The following is a 20,367-nucleotide window of genomic DNA, read 5'->3' as shown; positions in this document are numbered from 1 at the left end:
TTCCCTTGCCTGAAGAGACATGATATTAACAAGGTACTGCTAAAACTTATGTCAAAGAGCATCCTGCCTCTGTTTTCTTCTAGGAGTTTTATGTTTTCAGGTTTTACATTCAAGTCTTTAATCCATTTTGAGTTAATTTTTGTGTATGGTGTAAGATATTGGTTTTCTTTCACTTTTTGTGTGTGGCTGTCCTGTTTTCACAACACCATTTATTGAAGAGACTTTCCTTTCTCCATTTTAAGTTCTTAGCTCCTTTGTCGAAAAGTAGCTATCTGTAGATGTGTGGGTTTATTTCTGGGTTCTCCATTCTGTTCCACTGATCTGCGTGTCTGTTTTTTTTCCTAGTACCATGCTGTTTTGATTACTACGGCTTTGTAGTATATTTTGAAATCAGGGAATGTGATACCTCCAGCTTTGTTCTCTTTTCTCAGGATTGCTGTGGCTATTTGGGGTCTTTTGTTGTTCCATATAAATTTTAGAATTCTTTGTTCTATTTCCGTGAAAAATGTGGTGAGACTTTGATAGAGATTGCACTGAATCTGTAGATTGCTTTAGGAAATATAGATATTTTAACTATATTAATTCTTCCAATCCATGAACATTGAATATCTTTCCATTGCTTTGACTCTACCTGGCAAGGATATGATTCAGAATGGAAGGAGAGAGAAAGATTTTTCCAAACAAGCAAAAACTAAAGTAGTTCATCACCACCAAAACAGCCTTACAAGAAATGTTAAAGGAACTTATTTAAGTGGAAAAGAAAAGCCCACAAATAGGAACAAGAAAATTGTCAAAGAAAAAATATCAGTAGTAAAGGCAAATATGCAGGAAAGCTAGTGGATCAACCACCTATAACGCCCATACGATGGTCGAAAGACAAAAGTACTGAAATCTTCTGTATCTATGACAAGAGGTTAAGGGATACGCAAAAATAAAAGAGGTAAAATATGATATCAAAAACATAAAACATGGTGGGGGGGAAGTAAAATTGTAGGCTCAATTCTTCTTCTCCCCTTTAACTGGCTCAGTTTTGGCTTCCTTCCTCTCTCTACTGGACCATGCTGCTGAAGTTTTGGCATGTTTCAAACCTGAGCCTCACGAGTGAAGACTCAGCTGCGCATTATGTAGAGTAGCAGTTCTCAAAGTCCAGTCCCCAGACCGCTACGGGTCCCTGGGACCCTTACAGAGAGGCTGTGGGGGAAAACTTTTCATAATTATGTCGACTTTATTTGCCTTTCTTACTATGTTGACATTTGCACTGATGGCACAAAAGCAATAGAGGGTAAAAGGGCTGGTGCCTCAGGACAAATCCGAGCAGAAGCAGCAAACTATACTAACAATCACTGCATTCCTCATCGCCATGCATTTGCAGTAAAAAAAAATTTTTTAAAAAGCCATTTTTTTATTTTAACAGCGTCCTTGGTGAATTATGAGTTTTATTAAATCTCAACCCTTGAGTCTTTGTAATATTCCATGTAATAGAATGGGAAGTGTGCATAAAGCGCTTCCTCCTCATTCTGAAATATGATGCTTATCTCTGGGAAAAAGCACTTGTGCAATTGTTTAAGTTGCAAGCGGAACTAGTGGCTTTTCTCGTGGAACGTCAGTTTTATTTAAAAGAATGACTGATATATAAACTACAGTTATTTTGACTTGGGTATTTGCTAGACATTTTCTAAAAAATGGACGAAGTTAGCCTGTCTCTTAAAGGAAAACAACTGACAGCATTTGTTGTCAATAGTAAAACCAGAGCATTCAATGGGGCTGGCCCCGTGGCCGAGTGGTTAAGTTCGCGCGCTCCGCTGCTGGCGGCCCAGTGTTTCGTTAGTTCGAATCCTGGGCGCGGACATGGCACTGCTCATCAGACCACGCTGAGGCAGCGTCCCACATGCCACAACTAGAAGAACCCACAACGAAGAATACACAACTATGTACCGGGGGGCATTGGGGAGAAAAAAGGAAAAAATAAAATCTTTAAAAAAAAAAAAAAAAAAATAGTAAAACCAGAGCATTCAAGCAAAAATGCGAATACTGGACAACTTGTACTCGCTGCTATAAGCTTGAGACTTTCCCAATACTTAAGGCTTTTCTGATGAGAAATGTGATTCCTTAATATTGTATAATGACATAATGTTCACATTTGGGAAATCTGCACAACTCAGGAAAGCAATATTTTCTAAATGACCAATACATGATGCGATAAAATCATGCATGGTTCAAAGATGTTTTCAAGATGCAAGAAGACCAAAGGATGTTAATGCGATAGGGCTACAAAAAGTTCACTGAGACAGTTTCAGATTTCATACTGCAAGTAACCTGTAAGAAACCACTGCTTGTAGAGTTTTGTTTTAATGTCAAAGAGCAACAGCCACAATTATCTGCAAAGGCTGTTAAAGTATGCTTCCTTTTTCCAACTATATCTGAATGGAGCTGTATCTCCTTCATAAACTTCAGTGAAAACGACATACAGAGGCAGATTGAATACAGAAGGGGATATTAGAATCCAGCTGTCTTTTGTCAAGCCAGACATTGAAGAGATTTGCAAAATGAAGAACAATGTCACTCTTTTCACTAAAATTTCTTTGTTTTTTTAAAAAAATATTTATTTTCATAAAATGTTATTTATGTTAAAAGACATTGGGTTTATTATTGTTATTCTTAAAAAAGTGAATATTTTTTAAATGTCTCAATTTTAACTTATAATATGGTAAATATCAATACATGTAAGTCACATAAAGAATTCTTTTGGAGTCTTCAATGATTTTAAGGGTATAAACAGGGTTGAGAACCACTGACATTATTTAAAATAAAAGAAATGCTGCCATTTATTAGCTGACTAAAGGTTCAGATTTTCCACATCATTCCGGATAATTTATGCAATTTTTATTCTCTTTATGCAATAAATAGCTAGGGCATAATTTGTTTTGTAAAAAGTATTACTCATGGGCTGGCCCCGTGGCCGAGTGGTTAAGTTCGCGCGCTCCGCTGCAGGCGGCCCAGTGTTTCGTCGGTTCGAATCCTGGGCGCGGACATGGCACTGCTCGTCAGACCACGCTGAGGCGGCGTCCCACATGCCACAACTAGAGGAACCCACAACGAAGAATACACAACTATGTACCGGGGGGCTTTGGGGAGAAAAAGGAAAAAATAAAATCTTTAAAAAAAAAAAAAAAAAAAGTATTACTCATTAGCGATAGTCTGTTAAAAATATGTTTAAATATTAATAGCAAATAACTACACAGCAAAACAAATCAAGGCTAGAAAGGGAATAAAGTAATCTCCTAAATTAAAACAAAAACGAATAGACACAGAGCACTCGTTACCAAATTCCCAAGGGTAGAAACTTGGACTGAAATGATTATAAAGAAGGAAATTCTAAGACGGAATGTGTTTTATACAAAAGTAAACCTCTATTCTCATCTAATAGAAATCTAGGATCATTAACAAGAATATTTTCACTGATTGTAATTGTTGAGGTGGCGGGAATTGAGAAGGAATCAAAAAATTTCTCATTGTAGATGCTCATCCTGTAGGGTGGGGCAATCGGCTTGAAGTTGAACTGTTCACATTTGAGGTGTAAAACTCTGGCATTCAAGTCATGGCTTTATTAAAGTGAGTAGTGGCTAGAACTGGAGCTCAGAGGGCCCCCTTGCCAGAGGTCCAGACACTTCGTCATTGTCCTTGCTGGTCACTGAGCAGTAACTCTGAATGTCAGTGAGTTTTCGTTCTTTCTTCAGCAATGTGATGGCATAAAATACTGATATATCTACAATGCAAATTTTAAGTTCTACACAAAAAACTAAGACGTTCTTCTCCATTTTTAGATTTTTGAATGTAGCAAAATAGATTTTGGATGCATTGGTGGATGTAATTGATCCAAGTTTTCAGAAAGCTTTTGTAAACTTTCCACATAAAAAGTCGTTTTAAAACAGAGGCATCATGGAATTGAAGCTGGAGTAAGGGAGGAGCGCATTGTTGATATGGAGTCAGTAGGAATCAGAAATAAAGGGTTGAGATAAAGAAGCACTTTATTGCATGGTGACGTGTGCTAAGCCTGGTCCTACTTTTAAATAATCTTGAAAATTTACCATTTATAGAGGGTACTGTGGTATTCCAGGGAGGGAAATGCTGGAATAAACTGTAGGAATGTCTGTCATGTAGGGTAAGGAGACACAAAAATAGTCAATGAATCTTAAAAGGGATTTCTCTTCCCTCTGCACTTTATTAAGCATTTACTACAGGCCAGGTATGTAGAGTATTAGGCATTTTGAAATGAATTATGTCAAGTTTGTGAGATATCACTTTTCCATTTTTACAAATGAAGAAACTGAGGTTTATCATGGTTCAGTAACTTATCCTTGGGATCAGAATCTATAAGTAGTGGAGCTAGGAATTCATTTTGGAACCTTAGATTCCAAAATTCCTTTCTACTAGTAGAAGCATTTTAATACTCTGTAAAGGAGAGATTTTGAAGCATGAGTTACAATCCAAGCAAGACACCCAGAAATAAGTACAGATGAATGGTTCTCAATCAGTGGGGCAAGAAGTCATTCCATGAAGTCTACGCATCATATACGCACCAAGAATTGTCTCTAGACTGAATAATCAAATATACAAACGGGAGGGCTATTTTTAAAGGAAGTATCTAGATGATCCTGTAATTAGATAGAAATTTATTTAAATCCTTGTGGAATTAATAGTGGTTTTTGGAAGTTTACTTTCTTAGTCAGTAGTTACTGGAGATATAATTAGTTTCATCTGAAGGTGTTGAAATTTTTTATTTTAAAATGGCATTTTTATACTTACATAGTTAGGAACCACTACTGTAAATTATTCTCTAGGCTTTTCTGACACCTTCTAGGATTGAGTTGGGTGTCCTTCCTTTGTTATCTCACACTGTTGCTTAGATACCCTAATTCCATTTAACAAGCTTGTATTGTGTGCTTATTTATTTGTTTATTTGAATTCTTTTATTCTATTAAGGGACTGGGCTAGGAGCTGATAATACAAAAAAGTTTAAGATTCCTTTCCTCTTACTTGTAATCATCTGATTAATTGGCTGTTTCATGGATGTCACAGGGAGCAGACTGTATATTCCAAAGATGACTACAGCAAGATATCCCATTCTACAGGATTTTCTACAATCTCGCTACTCCTTCATCAAGAGGTAGAGTCTAATTTCCTTCTTTCTGAATCTGGATGGCTTTGTACTTACCTGTTGCTTGTAACTATTGAAATATAGCAGAAGTGACACTATATGACTTCCAAGACTAGGTCAGTAAAAGCAGTGCAACTTTCATCTTGCTTGCTGGAAGCCCTCACCTCGGAGCCCTAAGCTACCATGTAAACAGTCAGACTGCTGTGAGGCTGCCATGTTGTAAGGAAGACCAAGTTAGCTCATGTGAAGAGACCACATGGAAAGAGCTTAAAGCTACATGAAGAGAGAATTGTCCAGCCACATTCCAGCCTGCTCTCACTTTAGCTGTCATCTGACTGCTACATCATGAGAGACTTGAGCCAGAACCTCCTAACTGAGCCCTTTCTGGATTCCTGACCCACAGAAATCATGAGAGATAATACAATTATTGTTGCTGTTTTGTCACTAAGTTTTGGGCTGATTTATTATGCAGCAACAGCTAAATAAAACAAGACTTTTTAAATCTTGAATTATTTGTTCTGTTTTCTCCATTGGATTAAAAAGCCTTAGAGACAATAATTTCTGGCTTAGACCTTCTTCTTCCTCCTTTTTTCCCTGTAATTTTTTCACGGTGCCTGAAGAGGGAGCTCTCTATATAGGAGAGACTTGTGGGTGCCCAAATATATGTTGTTGCTCATTGACTTGCCATTGACATATACAATATTGACTGACAACTGGCTTCCACTCCTGACTTGAAGGTGACATGGCAATTCTCTGTTATTCTAAGAACAGTATCTAAAGTTGTGAGTTCTAAAGCTTAATCCCCACACACAGCTATGAATCAGCCTGGTGCCCCAGGCCAGCAAATTAACATATTAGTTTCATTGTCTTTAAGATGCCGAAAAGATATTAAAATTTCTTGACATCCGAGGGCCATTATACAGGACAATTACTTGGCATTCATAATTGTTTTGTGTGTATAAAAATTGAACTTTGAAATAAATTTATTGGCAGAGATAGGAAAACCACAAGCCCAAACTAAATCTAATTAGAAGATTGGTTCCTTTAGACAAAATTAAATCCAGGTAAGATTTTTTTTTTCCTCAAGGTAGATTAGCCCTAAACTAACATCCACTGCCAATCCTCCTCTTTATTTTTGCTGAAGAAGATGGGCCCTGAGCTGACATCTGTGCCCATCCTCCTGTATTTTTCTATGTGGGATACCTGCCACAGCATGGCTTGATAAGTGGTGCTTAGGTTTGCACCTGCGATACAAACCAACGAACCCAGAGCAGCTGACGTGGAGCAAGTGAACCCAAGCGCTGCACTGCCAGTCCGGCCCACAGATAGGACCTTTTTTTGAACCCTCAATGTCAGGGTGGAGGAATTTGGTAGTCACTATTGTGCATATCAAAAGGGACCATAAGTTCTGAGTGGTTAGCTCATAGAGCAATGGGTTTAATGAAATAATCATGGTGAAGAAGTCTTATCCTTAGAATGTCCAGATGAAAACCCATGGCTTCCTCCCTCTTAGCTTCCACAAAGACAAGTCCATGTCTTGAGATGCTTCTCTAGGAAATTTAGGTTGGTCTTAGAATGCACAGCCAGTGTGCAGGGGGCTCTGAAGATCCTGTGACTAAACGGGATTCTGAACTGGCATCCTTGCCGAAGTGAGATTCTCCTCCATGTTCCTCTCTTATATTCCTAAACAAAAAAATCAATATGGAACCCAAGTATGTTAATCCTTGTTTGGAATGATTAAGATTTTGCCTTTCAACTTTTTTGATTCAGTTTATTTAAACATTCAGCTTGTGGTTTTTTCTTTCTAATTTTCTAGATGTTGCGTCTAGAGAATTGTCTCAGTTGAAGACGGCTATAATCTGCAGGCTGTAGCAGAGGCCCAATGACTGCTTGAGGATGGAATTTGACAGGGGTAAACTATGTAGCACTGACAGCGGGCAGGCAATGGGATGGGAAAGAGAGAAAAATCACAAGTTTTAGATCATTTTTCTGCTTGGGTTACCAGAAAGTTGCAGGTGTGGGTAAGGGGGAAGACACTATGGCAGTAGCGGACTAGAACAGTGGGTACATTTTCTCCTCCTTTGTGTCTCCATCTGGCTGACTTCTGGCTGAAACCTAGAAGAAAGAAAGGAGATAATAATATAGGAAAATAGCTCTTCTTTTAAGGGGCAGTGAAAGTTGTTTGAGATGGAGTAATATCTAATGCGGTTGGATTTTGTTTCGGCAAATTAAATGTGATTTTATGAATAAATTAATTAAAATTATAATAAAAATAGAAATTAAAAAATAATTGACCTTATAATCAATGGAGAGAATATTATGTTGCATGATAAATTTGTATGTTGTATGAATGAAATTGTTTATATTTATGTAGTAAGGTGTTAAAATCTTTAGATTTAAAGCCGTATGTGTTGGTTTGGGTTCTCCAGAGAAACAGAACCAATGGTCTAAGTTCCAGTCTGAGTCTGAAGGCCTGAGAATCAGGAGAGTCGACGGTGTAAGTTCCAGTCTGAGTCTGAGTCCAAAGGCAGGAGAAGACCAATGTCCCAGCTGGAAGACAGTCAGGCAGAGAGAGAGCAAATTCCCCTTACTCTGCCTTTTTGTTCCATTCGGGCCTCCAAGGTATTGGATGAAGCCCACCCACATTGGAGAGGGCCATCTGCTTACTCAGTCCACCAACTCAGTGTTAATCTCATCCAGAAACCCCCTCACAGATACACTAGAGATAGTGTTTAACCAAGCGGTCCAGTCAAGTTGACACATGAAATTAACCATCACACCATATATTTGTGCCTCCAAGTGTACTAAATGGAAAAAAGCATTCATGTTAATATTTGACAGAGTTATAAGTCAAAAAGAGGATAACTGAAAATCATCTTGATAATATAAACCTTTTCTCACATTTATGTTATTTACAAAACATTATTTTAAAAATAAATGACTTGTAAACTTCAGTACTTTATAAAGAACAGGAGTAAGGTGTTAATAAATAATTTTGCTTCATTAATCGGAAAGAGTCTATACTAAAGTGGGTAAATGCATAATATTAAATAATACGTGTATTTACCAGTTTTGGACTTTTAGAGAAGGCACATAATTTTTAGTTTATAACTCAAAATATTAAAATTTCATGGCAATACTTATGATTTTAGTTACTGGCACACTTGATTTTGATGTTGTGTTTTGTTTGGTTTGCATTGACATTAATATTTCAAGCTAAAGAAATAATAATAAAGGATAGATTCAACGTATATCCATGAAAGTGTGGTTGTGTTAAATCATACGGAAACATTTGGCCTGTTTTCTGTCATTTCCATTTCTCACGCTTCTGTTATGCTCTGCATCACTGGGGGCCAAACTCTGCACCTATGTTTCTGGGGTTCCCATATTAGCTGGCTTCTGGCTGTGTTCACTCAGTGGGAGGCACTGGAAGGAGATATGAAGGTGGAAGAAAGAGAAAAGCCACAACATTTCTCCCTCTGTCTTGGATGGCATTTCTGGTAGCAGCTGAAATTCTTCTGTGGCTCTAGATCTCAATGGATGATCCTTCCAAGACTCAGCTTTCACTGGGTGTCCCCAGCCCACGGCCTCAGTAGCACCACCTCCTCTCTTTGTGTCTCCAGCCTAGTGCTGGTAGCAATTTATTACTGTTGCTAATCTCTGGGTTGCCTCACTGTCTCCTGTTTGGCTTCTCACTATTCTATCACCTTTGTAATCAATTCCCCGGATTAAATAATCTCTATTATAAACATTTCAAGTGATTTCTGTTCTCCTGGGTGGAACTTGACTGATACTTTTATCAGTACCAGAAGGCAGGCAGGAAATAGTCCCTCAAGCTGGGGTTCTGTTTGAGAATAAATGCAGTGATAACGTCTTTTATGGGGAGGTGAGGATGTCATTCTAGCAATTCATGGCTTCACTACCAAGCAGTGGTTCATCGGATCATCTGGGAGCTTGTTAGAAATGCAGAAACCAAGCCTTATCATAGACATACTGAAATAGCATTTTCATTATAACAATATACTCAGAAGGTTGGCAGGCACATTAAAGTCTGAGGAGCACCGACCTCTGGCATGCATGGGCATTGGGATTACTTAAATTATCACCTGTGGTTGTTTAGCATGAAGTGCTATTTGAAGGCGATGCTTTGGGCAATCACGTAGTGGCTGTTTTTGACCAGCGTGGTAATAATGATGACTCTGATGGTGTTGGACAGTTACAGAAAGAAAACAATAAGCTTGGGGCTTCGAACTTGAAGTTCAAGATACGGATAGAGAACCAGATATCTTCTAAGGCAGCCTTAAAAGAATCTCTTATTTCTTGGAGCTGTAGGGTAGACATAGCTATGGACCAGGGCCTTAAATCCAATTACTTGAGTGGCAGAATGGCAATACAGGTTGAACATACAACTTTGTCAGGGTTAGGGAATAGTTAGGAAAAAGTGGGATCCTCAAAATTGGGATAAAGACATTCTGAGTGAAGCTGGAAGAAGCTGAGAACCTTGAATCCGTAATTCTCTCTGACCTTCCTTTGCAAGTAGAAGCTGCCATTCCTTGCCATTCAGAAGAAACTGATCTTTTTGTTACCAACTGAGTTCTCCCCTAACTGGGGAGAAACCTGAGGAAGAGCCCCTTGCTGTTCCTTGCAGGGCCCTTTCTCTGTTTGCTGTCACAAATTTGAAACAAGATCAAAGATGAGCATTCAACAGCACAAGCTTTATTCAATGGCCAAAGAATGGAGAAGTGGGAACTAAGTTCGCAAATCAACTTCTCAGCTCTTGGGGTGATTAAGCAGCTGTTATAAGTGGTTGAGGTAATGAAGGGGAGGAATATTCACAGTTATCTGGGGAAATGGGCAGGATTTTCTGGGAATGGGGTGCCACCTCTTTTCCTCCCTTACTTGGTCTGGAGTTTCCTGACATGTCTGCGGGTGGGTGTGTTATTTAGTATGGTAATGTACTACAGTGAACGTATAATGAGCTGTGGGGTCTATGTCAGGTCAAGTCAGACCACCAAGCTGCCTTCAACTGGTTTTAACTGGTTTTGACCTATGTCTCAGCCATCTTTTCCTCTCTCTCTTTGTGTTTCCTGTACACTAAAGATAACATGTTAGGCTTGTCCTGAGCAGGGCTGTGGTTAATGTCTTATGGGGTTGGTGGGCCAGGTAACATCTCCTTGCTCAAAGTCTGTGAATAACTTTATCTAAAGCAGTTGTCTGGCGAGGGCATGTGACTCTTCTTCAGGACCAGTGGTCTTGAACTTTAGGATGCGTCAAAATCACCTGGACAATGGGCCCCATTCCCAGAATTCCTGATTCGGTAAATCTGGATGGGGCCCAAGAAATTGCATTTAAACAACTTCCAAGGTAATTCTGATGTATCTGCTCTGTGACCACACTTTAGGACCACAGCTCATGACCCTGAATATCCTTCAACGCCTCCAAACTCAGAGTGGAGTCATATCTCAGGATTCTCTGAGCTTACACACACCCCCCAAATGAACTTGCTAATTTGTACAGGCAGGAGGAAGCTGGGAACAAACACGAGAAAGGATTCTAAAAATATCAGACCCAGAAGAGCATTTTGCCGGATTAGGCTGAATTTATCATTATGGGTGCACCCTGGAATTAATGTGTTCGTTCTCGCAGCTCGAAATGGCTCTATCAGTTTTGTTTGGTTGGTTACTGAAGTTTGGATTCAATGGTTGTCTAAGTTCCCTGACAACGTGGAGAAAGTTATCTAAGGACTAAGGGAGAATGTTGAAATAGATTCATTATATGCACACCTGCTTATCTTCTCCTTGGCTATGTTTTCTGGGAGAGCCCAGGGAACATTCTCGTCAATAAGACATTGATAAATGATGTGAGAATAACATGAACATGCTTGAAAGGCTGTATTTTAGTTGTCCTCTCTAGGCTGGAGATGACAATGGGAGAGGGTACCACTGAATTAAGTTCCCTGATTGCACCAGGATGATGGCATCCCAGGACATTAGAGGCTAGATTTTAGAAATAAATCATCGGAGACAAAGTGGGTGCAATCATAGTAATGAACAGCAAGAGTGACAATCTTAGTGCTTTGGTCAAGGGGATCTGTGATGGTGATTAATTGATCACCATGTTTTTAGAAATAAAATTAATGAGAAGTTTATTAAAGTATTACTAATTTTAGCTAAGTGGAAAAACTCTTGATCTAGCAAGAAGAAATCTTGCTTCAATTTCCAAAGTGGAAATTCGTGATTTCATATATGTCACATTTATATGTCACAGATATGTCAATTTACAGACCAAAGATAAAGTCCTTTGACTGAAAGGGAGACCACGTCCCCGGAGGAAGGGCCCTCCAACACTGCTGCAAATATGTACTTTACGTCTTCCTCTAAGTCTTTTCCAAAGGGACCTGTGACCATTTACTAGGGTGACTATTTACTACGATGAATGAATTCTAATCCCTAAGGCCCTGAAATGTCCCCATAGTCTTCTGGTCAGAGCAGGGGGTTCTGGAAGTCAGGTGGTAGATGAAATTTTGGCCTGAATCTCTCTCATCATGGATCCAGAGGTCAGAAGACCAAATTCGTGACTATTTTTCTCCAGTTCTTAAATACTTACTTGAAACGAAGGTACCTGGGCATGGGCAGAATCTCCACATTGACTCCTTGACACATGGAGTGAGGGTTATTATGGCAGGAAAAGCCAATGGAAGCTCCAGGAGCTGCCACTCCCTACCCAAATTATAAACCAAAGCAGAATTGCCTCCCCAGACATAAGTGCCATGCCAAAGACTTGAAATATGTGGAAGTGGTGATTACTAACTCATCTCTATTTCACGTGCCAGTTTAGTGCAAAAATTGGATGGATCTTGGAGAACGACTGTGAATTATTGTGAACTTTATCAGGGAGTGACTCCAACTGCAGCTGCTTTATTAGATGTGGATCTGGTAGCCAGAGGCCCCAAGGTATATTTCTCGAGTCAATAAAAACAGCTCCTGGCGTCTTTTATACTGTTATTGATCTTAGAAATGTCTTTTCCCCTAAGCAATCAACGAAGACAATCAAAAGCCATTTGCTTTTGTCTTGTAGGGACAAGAGGACATCTTCACAGTTTTACTTCAGGGTTCTATCACTCACCTCTTCTCTGTCATAGTCTGCAAAGATTTTTTACTGTCTGGACACTCCTCATAGTATAATACTAGTTCATTCCATTGGTTGAACATGGTGACTAGGGAGTAAAGCAAGTGCCATAGATGCTTTAGTAAGGCTCATGTGTGTTAGAGGGTGGGGGATAAACCAGTGAAATACTGATGAGGGTTTTGAGAACCCAGGGTCCAGGGCACGTCTGGATAAACCTTGGAGAAGAAAGCAGCTGCCTAATTCCAAGACCTAGCCTAATCAAGACACATATTCCCCGTGGGAGCAAGGCTGGAGCAAGGTCAATAGCCTTACCAGGGCAGGGCGGAGAGGCTGGCCTGGGATTCCTCTAGTTAAGAGACATCAGGGAAACCTGGTTGCTGGAGAAACCCCTGGTCCCATCAGGGAGCAAGTCCAAATGTGGACCGCGTGTTGCCAATTTGTAGCGGCTGCCTTGAGTGATTTCCGGGGGATGGGTTTCCTCAATCCTGGAGGCTATGCAGGTGTTCTGGGCCAGGCCCTGGCTCCACAGGCCTGGAGGGCCCTGGCTGACCAAGGCCAGCTGATGGGGTGTGTACTGCGCATGTGCACCACTGCAGTTCAGGGCCGCCAGGGATCTGAAACAGGGGAAGGGTCTGGAGAGGCCTTGTCCCAGGAGTGGGTTTATGCCTAACTGCAAGCCCTAGACTACACAAGTGTGCATATTACCCCTGAAAGCACAGCTGGAGAATACTGGGCTGTCTTAGCCAGGACCCAATCAGGCAGCAAAAGCAAATGGGGACTGAATGTCTCCAGTTTAAAGCTGCTGCCTGAAAATGATTCTCGGAGGGTTGGCTCCCTCCGCCCTAGAGGATCTTAGGTAGTTGAGGACAGCCAGCGCTCCACAGGCCTGGAGGGCCCTGCCTTCCCAAGTCAGGCTCCCAGGGTGAGTACTGAGCATCCGCGGGCCTTATAGGTCAGGGTACCAGGGACCCGGAGCAAGGCGTCTGTTGGGAGAGGCCGGGTCACAGGAGCTGCCTCTTGTGGGTGCCAGGCATCTCCCTAAACAAAAGCCTTACCCACCCAATGGGGAACATTCCCCCTGAAGGCAGTGTCGGAGACGATTCAACGGCTTGCCAGGGATGCAGGTAGGGCTGGTTAGAGTACCCTTTGATAAGAGACACCTGGGAGCCTCGATTGCTGGAGGAGCCTGGACCCCACCAGGCAGCAAGTCCAAATGGGGACTAAATGTCACCAGTTTAAAGCTGCCACCTCAGAACAATAATGAGGGGTGGGCTCCCTCCGTGCTGGAGGCTGTGCGGGTGGTTAGGGACCAGCTGGAGCGCCTCAGACCTGGAGGGCTGCTGCCCAAGGCTGGCTGACAGGGTGCGTATTGTGCAAGCGTGGCCCCGCAGGTCAGGGTAGCCAGGACCTGGAATAGGTAGGTGTTGGGAGAGGCCAGGTCACAGGAGCGGGCTCTAGGAGTACAAGGCATCTGACTAATTCCAAGCCATAACCTACGCACATGCCCATATTCCCCGTGAAGGTAGGTCTGGAACAAGCTGGAGCCCTTTTCTAGGGTGGGCCCTTGCGGGGTGGTTGTGATATCCTCCAAGATGAGACACCTGGGTCCAGAGACACTTTAATCACCTGCAGAGCCATTTTCACATCCTGTGGGCTTGGGAGACACTGCATGATGTGTCTGCCTGGGAGCACTTGCTCACAGACTTCAGGGACCTCCTAAAAGTGATTTATAGAAAAGGAGGTGCATTCTGAGAGGCATTACTGGCAAAAGTGAGACTGACCAGAGGACTGATGGATGAACAGGATGTCGGGAGAGATTCTGCATCCTAGCCAATGCCCACATTCAGGCCAAGCCCAAATCTGTTCTTGAGCAGCAACCAAGCACAGATGACACTGAAAAGATGCAGAGCTGCAAAGAAGACCCAGAGTGCCTCTTCAAGGACAACTGAGTGATAATTCTAACGACTAACCAGAAATGGAGCAATCGTGCAGCATTTATTTTATAAAATGTAGGGCTGGGGGTCAGGACATCTGGGTCTCTGGGGCCACCATGTCTAGAGGTCTCGGTTGCAGCCATATTGCAGGAAAACTTGCCTGTCCCAGCTCATCAGAGTGCTTCAATGTGGAAAATGCTAATTTTGGTAAATTACTAACGATTCCTGACAAAAGTCAGATCTCACCTGTGCTAGCTGGAACAGTGCTTTGCGGGAGGCACCATTTTTAGGGTTGGATAGTACCAGAAAATTCTTGAACTGTGCCATTTAGCCACTCACACTTGGGCACCTCTGGGTCCCAGGTTCTCTTCTCTGAGCATCTGATACTTTGGGAACCGACCAAACTATAGCCAGGGTCACACTGGATGGCGACATTTTCAGGTGTAACATACTCATCCTTATCCTCAGACAGCTTTCCATTTTTTATCTCTGGTTTCATACACGTAGCTGTAATGGAAACATATTTTTTAACATTCTATGTTTCTTAGTAAAAGGCATCATAACAGCATTAGATAATGAGAATGATGAGAAATTCTGTTCATAAATTATACTCAGATCCCGCAAATTGTTCTGTTATCTTTCATTGTCATAATACAATAATATTATAATAGTAATAATATATATTACAGTAGTAATAACTAACATTTATTGAGCAAGTACTATGTGTCAGTCTATGTGCTCAATTTTTTATGTGCCTTATCTCATTTAATCCTCACTACAACTCTATGAATTAGATACTCTTATTATCATCATTTTACCAAGCAATAAACTGTAAAAGTTACATAATTTCCTCAGTGTCACATAGCGTTTAAGTAGCAGAATCTTTGCTCTCAATTGCTACACCCTATAGCCTTAATCTGCATATGGTCCTACATATGTACTTTTCATTGTTCTTGCCTCATAATCTTCCTGGGTTAAATGAAGTTGTTAGCAAAATGATGGAAATACCACATACATTGAAGAGACAAACCCAGTCCTTTTTTTTTTTTTCGGTGAGGAAGATTGGGTCTGAGCTAACATCTTTTGCCAATCTTCCTCTTTTCTTTTCTCCCCAAAGCCCAGCACATAGTTGTATATCCTAGTTGTAAGTCCTTCTAGTTCTTCTATGTGGGATGTCACCACAGCATGGCCTGATGAGCGGTGTGTAGGTCCACGCCCAGGATCCAAACCAGAGAACTCTGGGCTGCTGAAGCAGAGCATGCGCACTTAACCTGTATGCCACTTGGCCAGCCCCAAGACAAACCCATTCTTGACTCATCTTGTTGTTATAGCAGATTGACCAACCAGGAGCACCATCAGGTCATCGAAAATAAAAGGAAAAGGTCATGGAAAACGGGTGCCCATTATGAGGCTTTTGTGGAGATTTCTAACACTCCATGATTTGAGAATTAACAGTTGAGATTCTTCTTTCTTGGATAGTTGGAATTAATTCATGAAATTCTCATGAAAACTTTACTAGAGGCACAAAGATATTCTCAGATAAAGGACATTGTCTCTAGATACTCTGGCAAGATACCTAAGAACCTGGTAGTAGGGGGTGCCTCTGGAAAAGAGGCGAGCTGTGCTTTTGGAGGACAAGAGTGGGAAGTAAAGTTCATTTTCAATGTACCTGTTGATGCCTTGTTAAAGTTTACCATGCGTGATTTAAATATTCAAACTAACTAACTAATTTATGTGGTACCTTTAATCAACAGGAAACACTGCTCTCAATATTGTCTAATTCTGTCTTCTTAGCAGTGGGCTGGAGGTGGAGCTGGAGCTGGCTTTACACTGAGGAGGTGAAGGCAACCAGCATGAAGACTTGCACAAGACGTTCTCCTCTCCAGCCGGGTCAGATCCTCCCTGACAGTCGTACGCGGCTTCAGAATAAGAAGGTATTAAAATATCGTCCTTGCTGTGGTGCGTGATGTCAGCAAGGGGGGAGCTATGTGTGAGCAGAGGCAGGGAGTATACCAGCAATGTCTGTACCTTCCTCTCGATTTTGTTGTCAACCTAAAACTACTCTAAAACAATAGTTTTTTAAATTTTTATTTATTTATTTAAAGATTTTATTTTTCTCCTTTTTCTCCCCAAAGCCCCCCGGTACATAGTTGTATATTTTGTTGTGGGTCCTTCTAGTTGTGGCATGTGGGACGCTGCCTCAGCGGTCTGATGAGCAGTGCCATGTCCACACCCAGGATTCGAACCAACGAAACACTGGGCCGCCTGCAGCGGAGTGCGCGAACTTAACCACTTGGCCACGGGGCCAGCCCCTAAAACAATAGTTTTTTTAAAAATTACATGTTACAAAAAAACCTAAAAGGAATGCTTGATCTTGCAACAGATGAAGGACATTAGTGGAACAAAATGAAAAATTTGAATAGGATCTATAGATAATAGTATATCAATGTTAATTTCTTTATTTTGATAATTGTATTGCGGTTATGTTAGATGTTAATGTTTGGGGAGTACGAACGGAGAGCATATGGAAACACTTTGTACTGTTTTTGCAAGTCTGAAATTATTTCAAAATGAAAAATTTAAAAAGTAATAAAAGATGTGGGGGATCAGTGAGCATTGTAGGACTCCCTGGAATTGTCCTGGAAAATAGACCTGGAAGCTGGGTTTTGGAGGATGGATGAGGATTTAATGGTTAGAGGGAGATTTAATTGGACATAGAAAGAAAACATGTAAAGCAATGCAAAATCCTTGTCTTCTAAGTCTAATAAAAAAATAAAATGTATGTTTATATATGCAAAAAATATCTTTCCTTGTAGTGTCCATGGGCCATTCTGGGAGTTGAACTGCAACCATAAATGGTGAGAGGGAAGGGTGTGAACTCATAGTTTCAGATTAGCAAGATACTCCCAAATCCAGGGGATTTGTAGGAGATTCCAGCCTTCCCGCTCAAATCCTTTTCCCAGAGGGTAACTTGGCACAATTCAACGCTTCCACTGCTTTCAGGCTGAGAAGCTGGAGGAAAGCTTGTGTGAATGAAAGCCGCTTGGGCTGAGGGAATTCTCTCATTTTATAGGACTTTTTTTTTTTTTTTTACATGATTGCTAAAATGTTTCATTGCTTGTGGATATCATAGATGTTTTGGTGTGAAAGCATGAATTTAGCCACAGAGAGCCATGCTAAACTAGAGTTATTCTCAATAGACATCACACCAAATAGAGGAAATGTTCATGTGTGAAAAGCTACAAAGACTGAATAAATGCAGGATCTCCAAACAAGGCCCAACTTTGCCACAACTCCAATACCATAAGAATAGAATTCCTGGATTTTTCGAATGATACAGTGACGGCAGTGCTGAAACAAGGAACATGACTTGTTGGGGTAGTTACAGTGGAAGGAAACTGTCTCAAGTTTCACAAACTCTTGTATGAAGAATTGCAATAAATTTGGAGCCCTGGGCATGCCAGAGGAAGACCTATGCTGAAGGATGACTTCTTCTTAAGGTTAAAACTGAGTGAAAGGGATTTTAAAATACTGTATTTTCTAAAAATAAAATAACTAGCACATTTAACAACCCAAGGGCGTTTGGAAAAACCTCTTTTGGCCTTTTCTATAGATCCTTCGAATTCATCTAGCACTATTCCTTAATCAAACTAGTCAACTCATCTTTACCCAAACTCGCCATGTGCATTTCCACTTCTATATATTTCCCCTTGTGATCCTTCCTTACTGGAATGCCCTTATCTTGTCTATTTGTTAGCTGAACTCCCACTTTTTCTGTGAAGCCTTTGACTACTGCAATACACAATGACAGTTCTTTCCTTTTATAGCACTTGTTAGCAATAGATTACTTGGAATTATTTATTGAGTTCTCATCATGTGCCAAATACTATGCTAAGCACTTCCGTGCATGATCGCATTTAATCCTCACAACCACCCGAGAGGTAGACACTATCATCAGCCCCATTTTGTGGATAATGGAACAGAGATTGAGAGGGGCCAAGTACCTTGCATGGGTAACACAGCTATTAAGTGTCAAGGGCAGCATTAGATTCAGACCTTTCTCCATCCAAGGTCTTTGTGCTGTCTATGACTACACTCTACTTTCTGTAATAGTTATTTAACAGTTCCATATACTATCTAATACACACCGTTCTCTCCACTCTGATGTTAGGGATAATGTATTTTAACATTTTACATCCCTAGCAACCAGTTTCTTGCTCTGAACACTGATGGTGAAGATGACATTTTCATCTTTATGTAAGTCTAGAGCTCACATATGGCCTTTTTGTAAACTTCATTTCAAATACTCCATTAGAAATGATTTTTGACTTAATTTTTATTAATACAAAAATACGTATATATGTTCAGCAATGAACTAGGTTTTGGAGAAAAATGAAATATAGCTATGTAAATGGTTGAACCATAATATCAGCCAGTTTATGATAAAGTGCCAAGAGACTAGTTCAGAGAGTAAATTCTGTAGAGAAGAAAGATAATGAATTGTTAGCTAGAGTATTAAATAAATATTTCCTAAGGGAGGGTAGAAATAAGTTTGGAAAGCTGTATAGAAAGGTTGGATACAGATGAGATGTGAGATAACATTTCATATTGGGTAACAGAATGAACAAAGACTCAAGGCTCCAAAAGGTTGTTAAAGATGTGACAATGGGAACATGGCCATGGTATCTGCTGTTCCTACCATATAATGCATTACCTGAAAAGAGACAGCTTAACAGAAAATGGGAATGTATGAAAGATTCCGCCAGGGCATCAACTCAGGAATGACACCCGGCCAGATCAGTACGTTGTCTTCCAGGATGCAGTGTACACTGCACCATTGGCCTGTACCTGCACAGAGGTGTACTCAATAGCTAGAACACGTGGAACCAGAAACCAAAGAGTAGAAGTGGGACTGATGTTACTCACAATTAGTCCCAGTGACCTACACGTATAATACACTTTTCCTACTTGTGACTTTAGACTCTTCTAGGTTAGAGAGCCTGCTTCCCAGGGAAAGGGACATAAGAATTCCACTAGGGGACACTGAAGCTTCCACTGAACCTGAAACTATGATTGTTGTCTAGTTTCATTGGTCTCCTTACACCGTTGGGACAGCTTGGGGGAGAAAAATTATACTGGTGGAGTAACTAATTGTGGTTCTCATGAAGAGCTAGGATGGCTTGTATACAATTAGGGCAGAAAAGAATATATCTGGAACCCAGGAGATTTATTCACTGGAGCATCTTTTGATTAACAGTGAATGGGCAATTACAAGACATCAAGAAGTCCCATTCCTCAGGAATAAAAGTCTGGGTTATCCCATCTGGGAAGCAACTTAGGCCAACTCAAGTGCTGACTAAAGGTGAGGAAAATCTACAATGGGTGGTAGCAAAGGGAGATTATTAATATCAATTAAAGCCTCAAGATCAGAGGTAACATTCCTGTAACCCTCCTTTAGAGTGATTTTTAAGGGACTGGGGGCAGCCATTACTTTAAAGAGTCAATGATAGAGTACAACTAACAAGGGGCATCAACAGATGCGGGTGATGTAAAGGGTATACACTTGTAGCCATGGCACACCTCTGGTTACAGTCTCAGATGGAGTATATCGTTTCTACAAGCTCGGATTTATACTGATGGTATTCTACAGAAAGCCTTCACTGTGAATCTCTCAGTTTTTCTGCCTTGGGGACTTCTCTGAAGCTGGAGAAGCATAGAGGGAATTGAGGAGCAGTTACTGCCCTTCAGGGAAGCCTTGAACCAATGGAAGACAGAAAGCAGTGGATAAATGTCTCAGTCTACTATCCTTCAGACAGACACTTCTGAAAGGCATTCTTTATACTTCCCAGTGGTCCCAAGGAACTGAGCCCCTGCTGTTTACAATACTTAACCTTTTCTTTTCTCCCTCTCTCTCATCCCTCATTCCTGCTTCCTAGGATCACATCCAAAATAAACTATTGGCACCCAAGTCATTTTCTCAAGCTTTGCTTTCAGAGTAACCCAAACTCTGATACCCAATAATCTCCATCATGTTGATATGAAGACTCTTTCATAATGAAGGTATCTCCATAATGATGACATTTTCAGTGTCTTACCCTGATTAGAGACAGATCTTTATAGCCCTAGGTACTGATTTCTTCTTCCTTT

At 40.8% G+C, this 20,367-nt stretch overlaps 1 protein-coding gene across 2 annotated transcripts in view; it reads right to left on the bottom strand.

The window, feature by feature from the left end:
- Positions 1-4,188: 4,188 nt before the first annotated feature.
- Positions 4,189-20,367, bottom strand: part of LOC100056262 (zona pellucida sperm-binding protein 3 receptor-like) — a 50,570-nt gene continuing 34,391 nt past the window's right edge. The window contains exons 10-11 of one of the 2 annotated variants that reach the window (XM_070267613.1): positions 14,467-14,727; positions 4,189-7,273 (exon numbers count right to left, since the gene is read on the bottom strand). In XM_070267613.1, the coding sequence (XP_070123714.1) occupies positions 14,507-14,727 (221 nt within the window). In that variant the 3' untranslated portion in view covers positions 4,189-7,273; positions 14,467-14,506. The remainder of the gene's footprint in view (positions 7,274-14,466; positions 14,728-20,367) is intronic. The other variant, XM_023640306.2, reaches the window with a different exon arrangement.

Source organism: Equus caballus, chromosome 5 (genome assembly GCF_041296265.1).
Source record: "Equus caballus isolate H_3958 breed thoroughbred chromosome 5, TB-T2T, whole genome shotgun sequence".
Lineage (NCBI taxonomy): Eukaryota > Metazoa > Chordata > Mammalia > Perissodactyla > Equidae > Equus > Equus caballus.
This window is presented reverse-complemented; position numbering and strand designations above follow the sequence as displayed.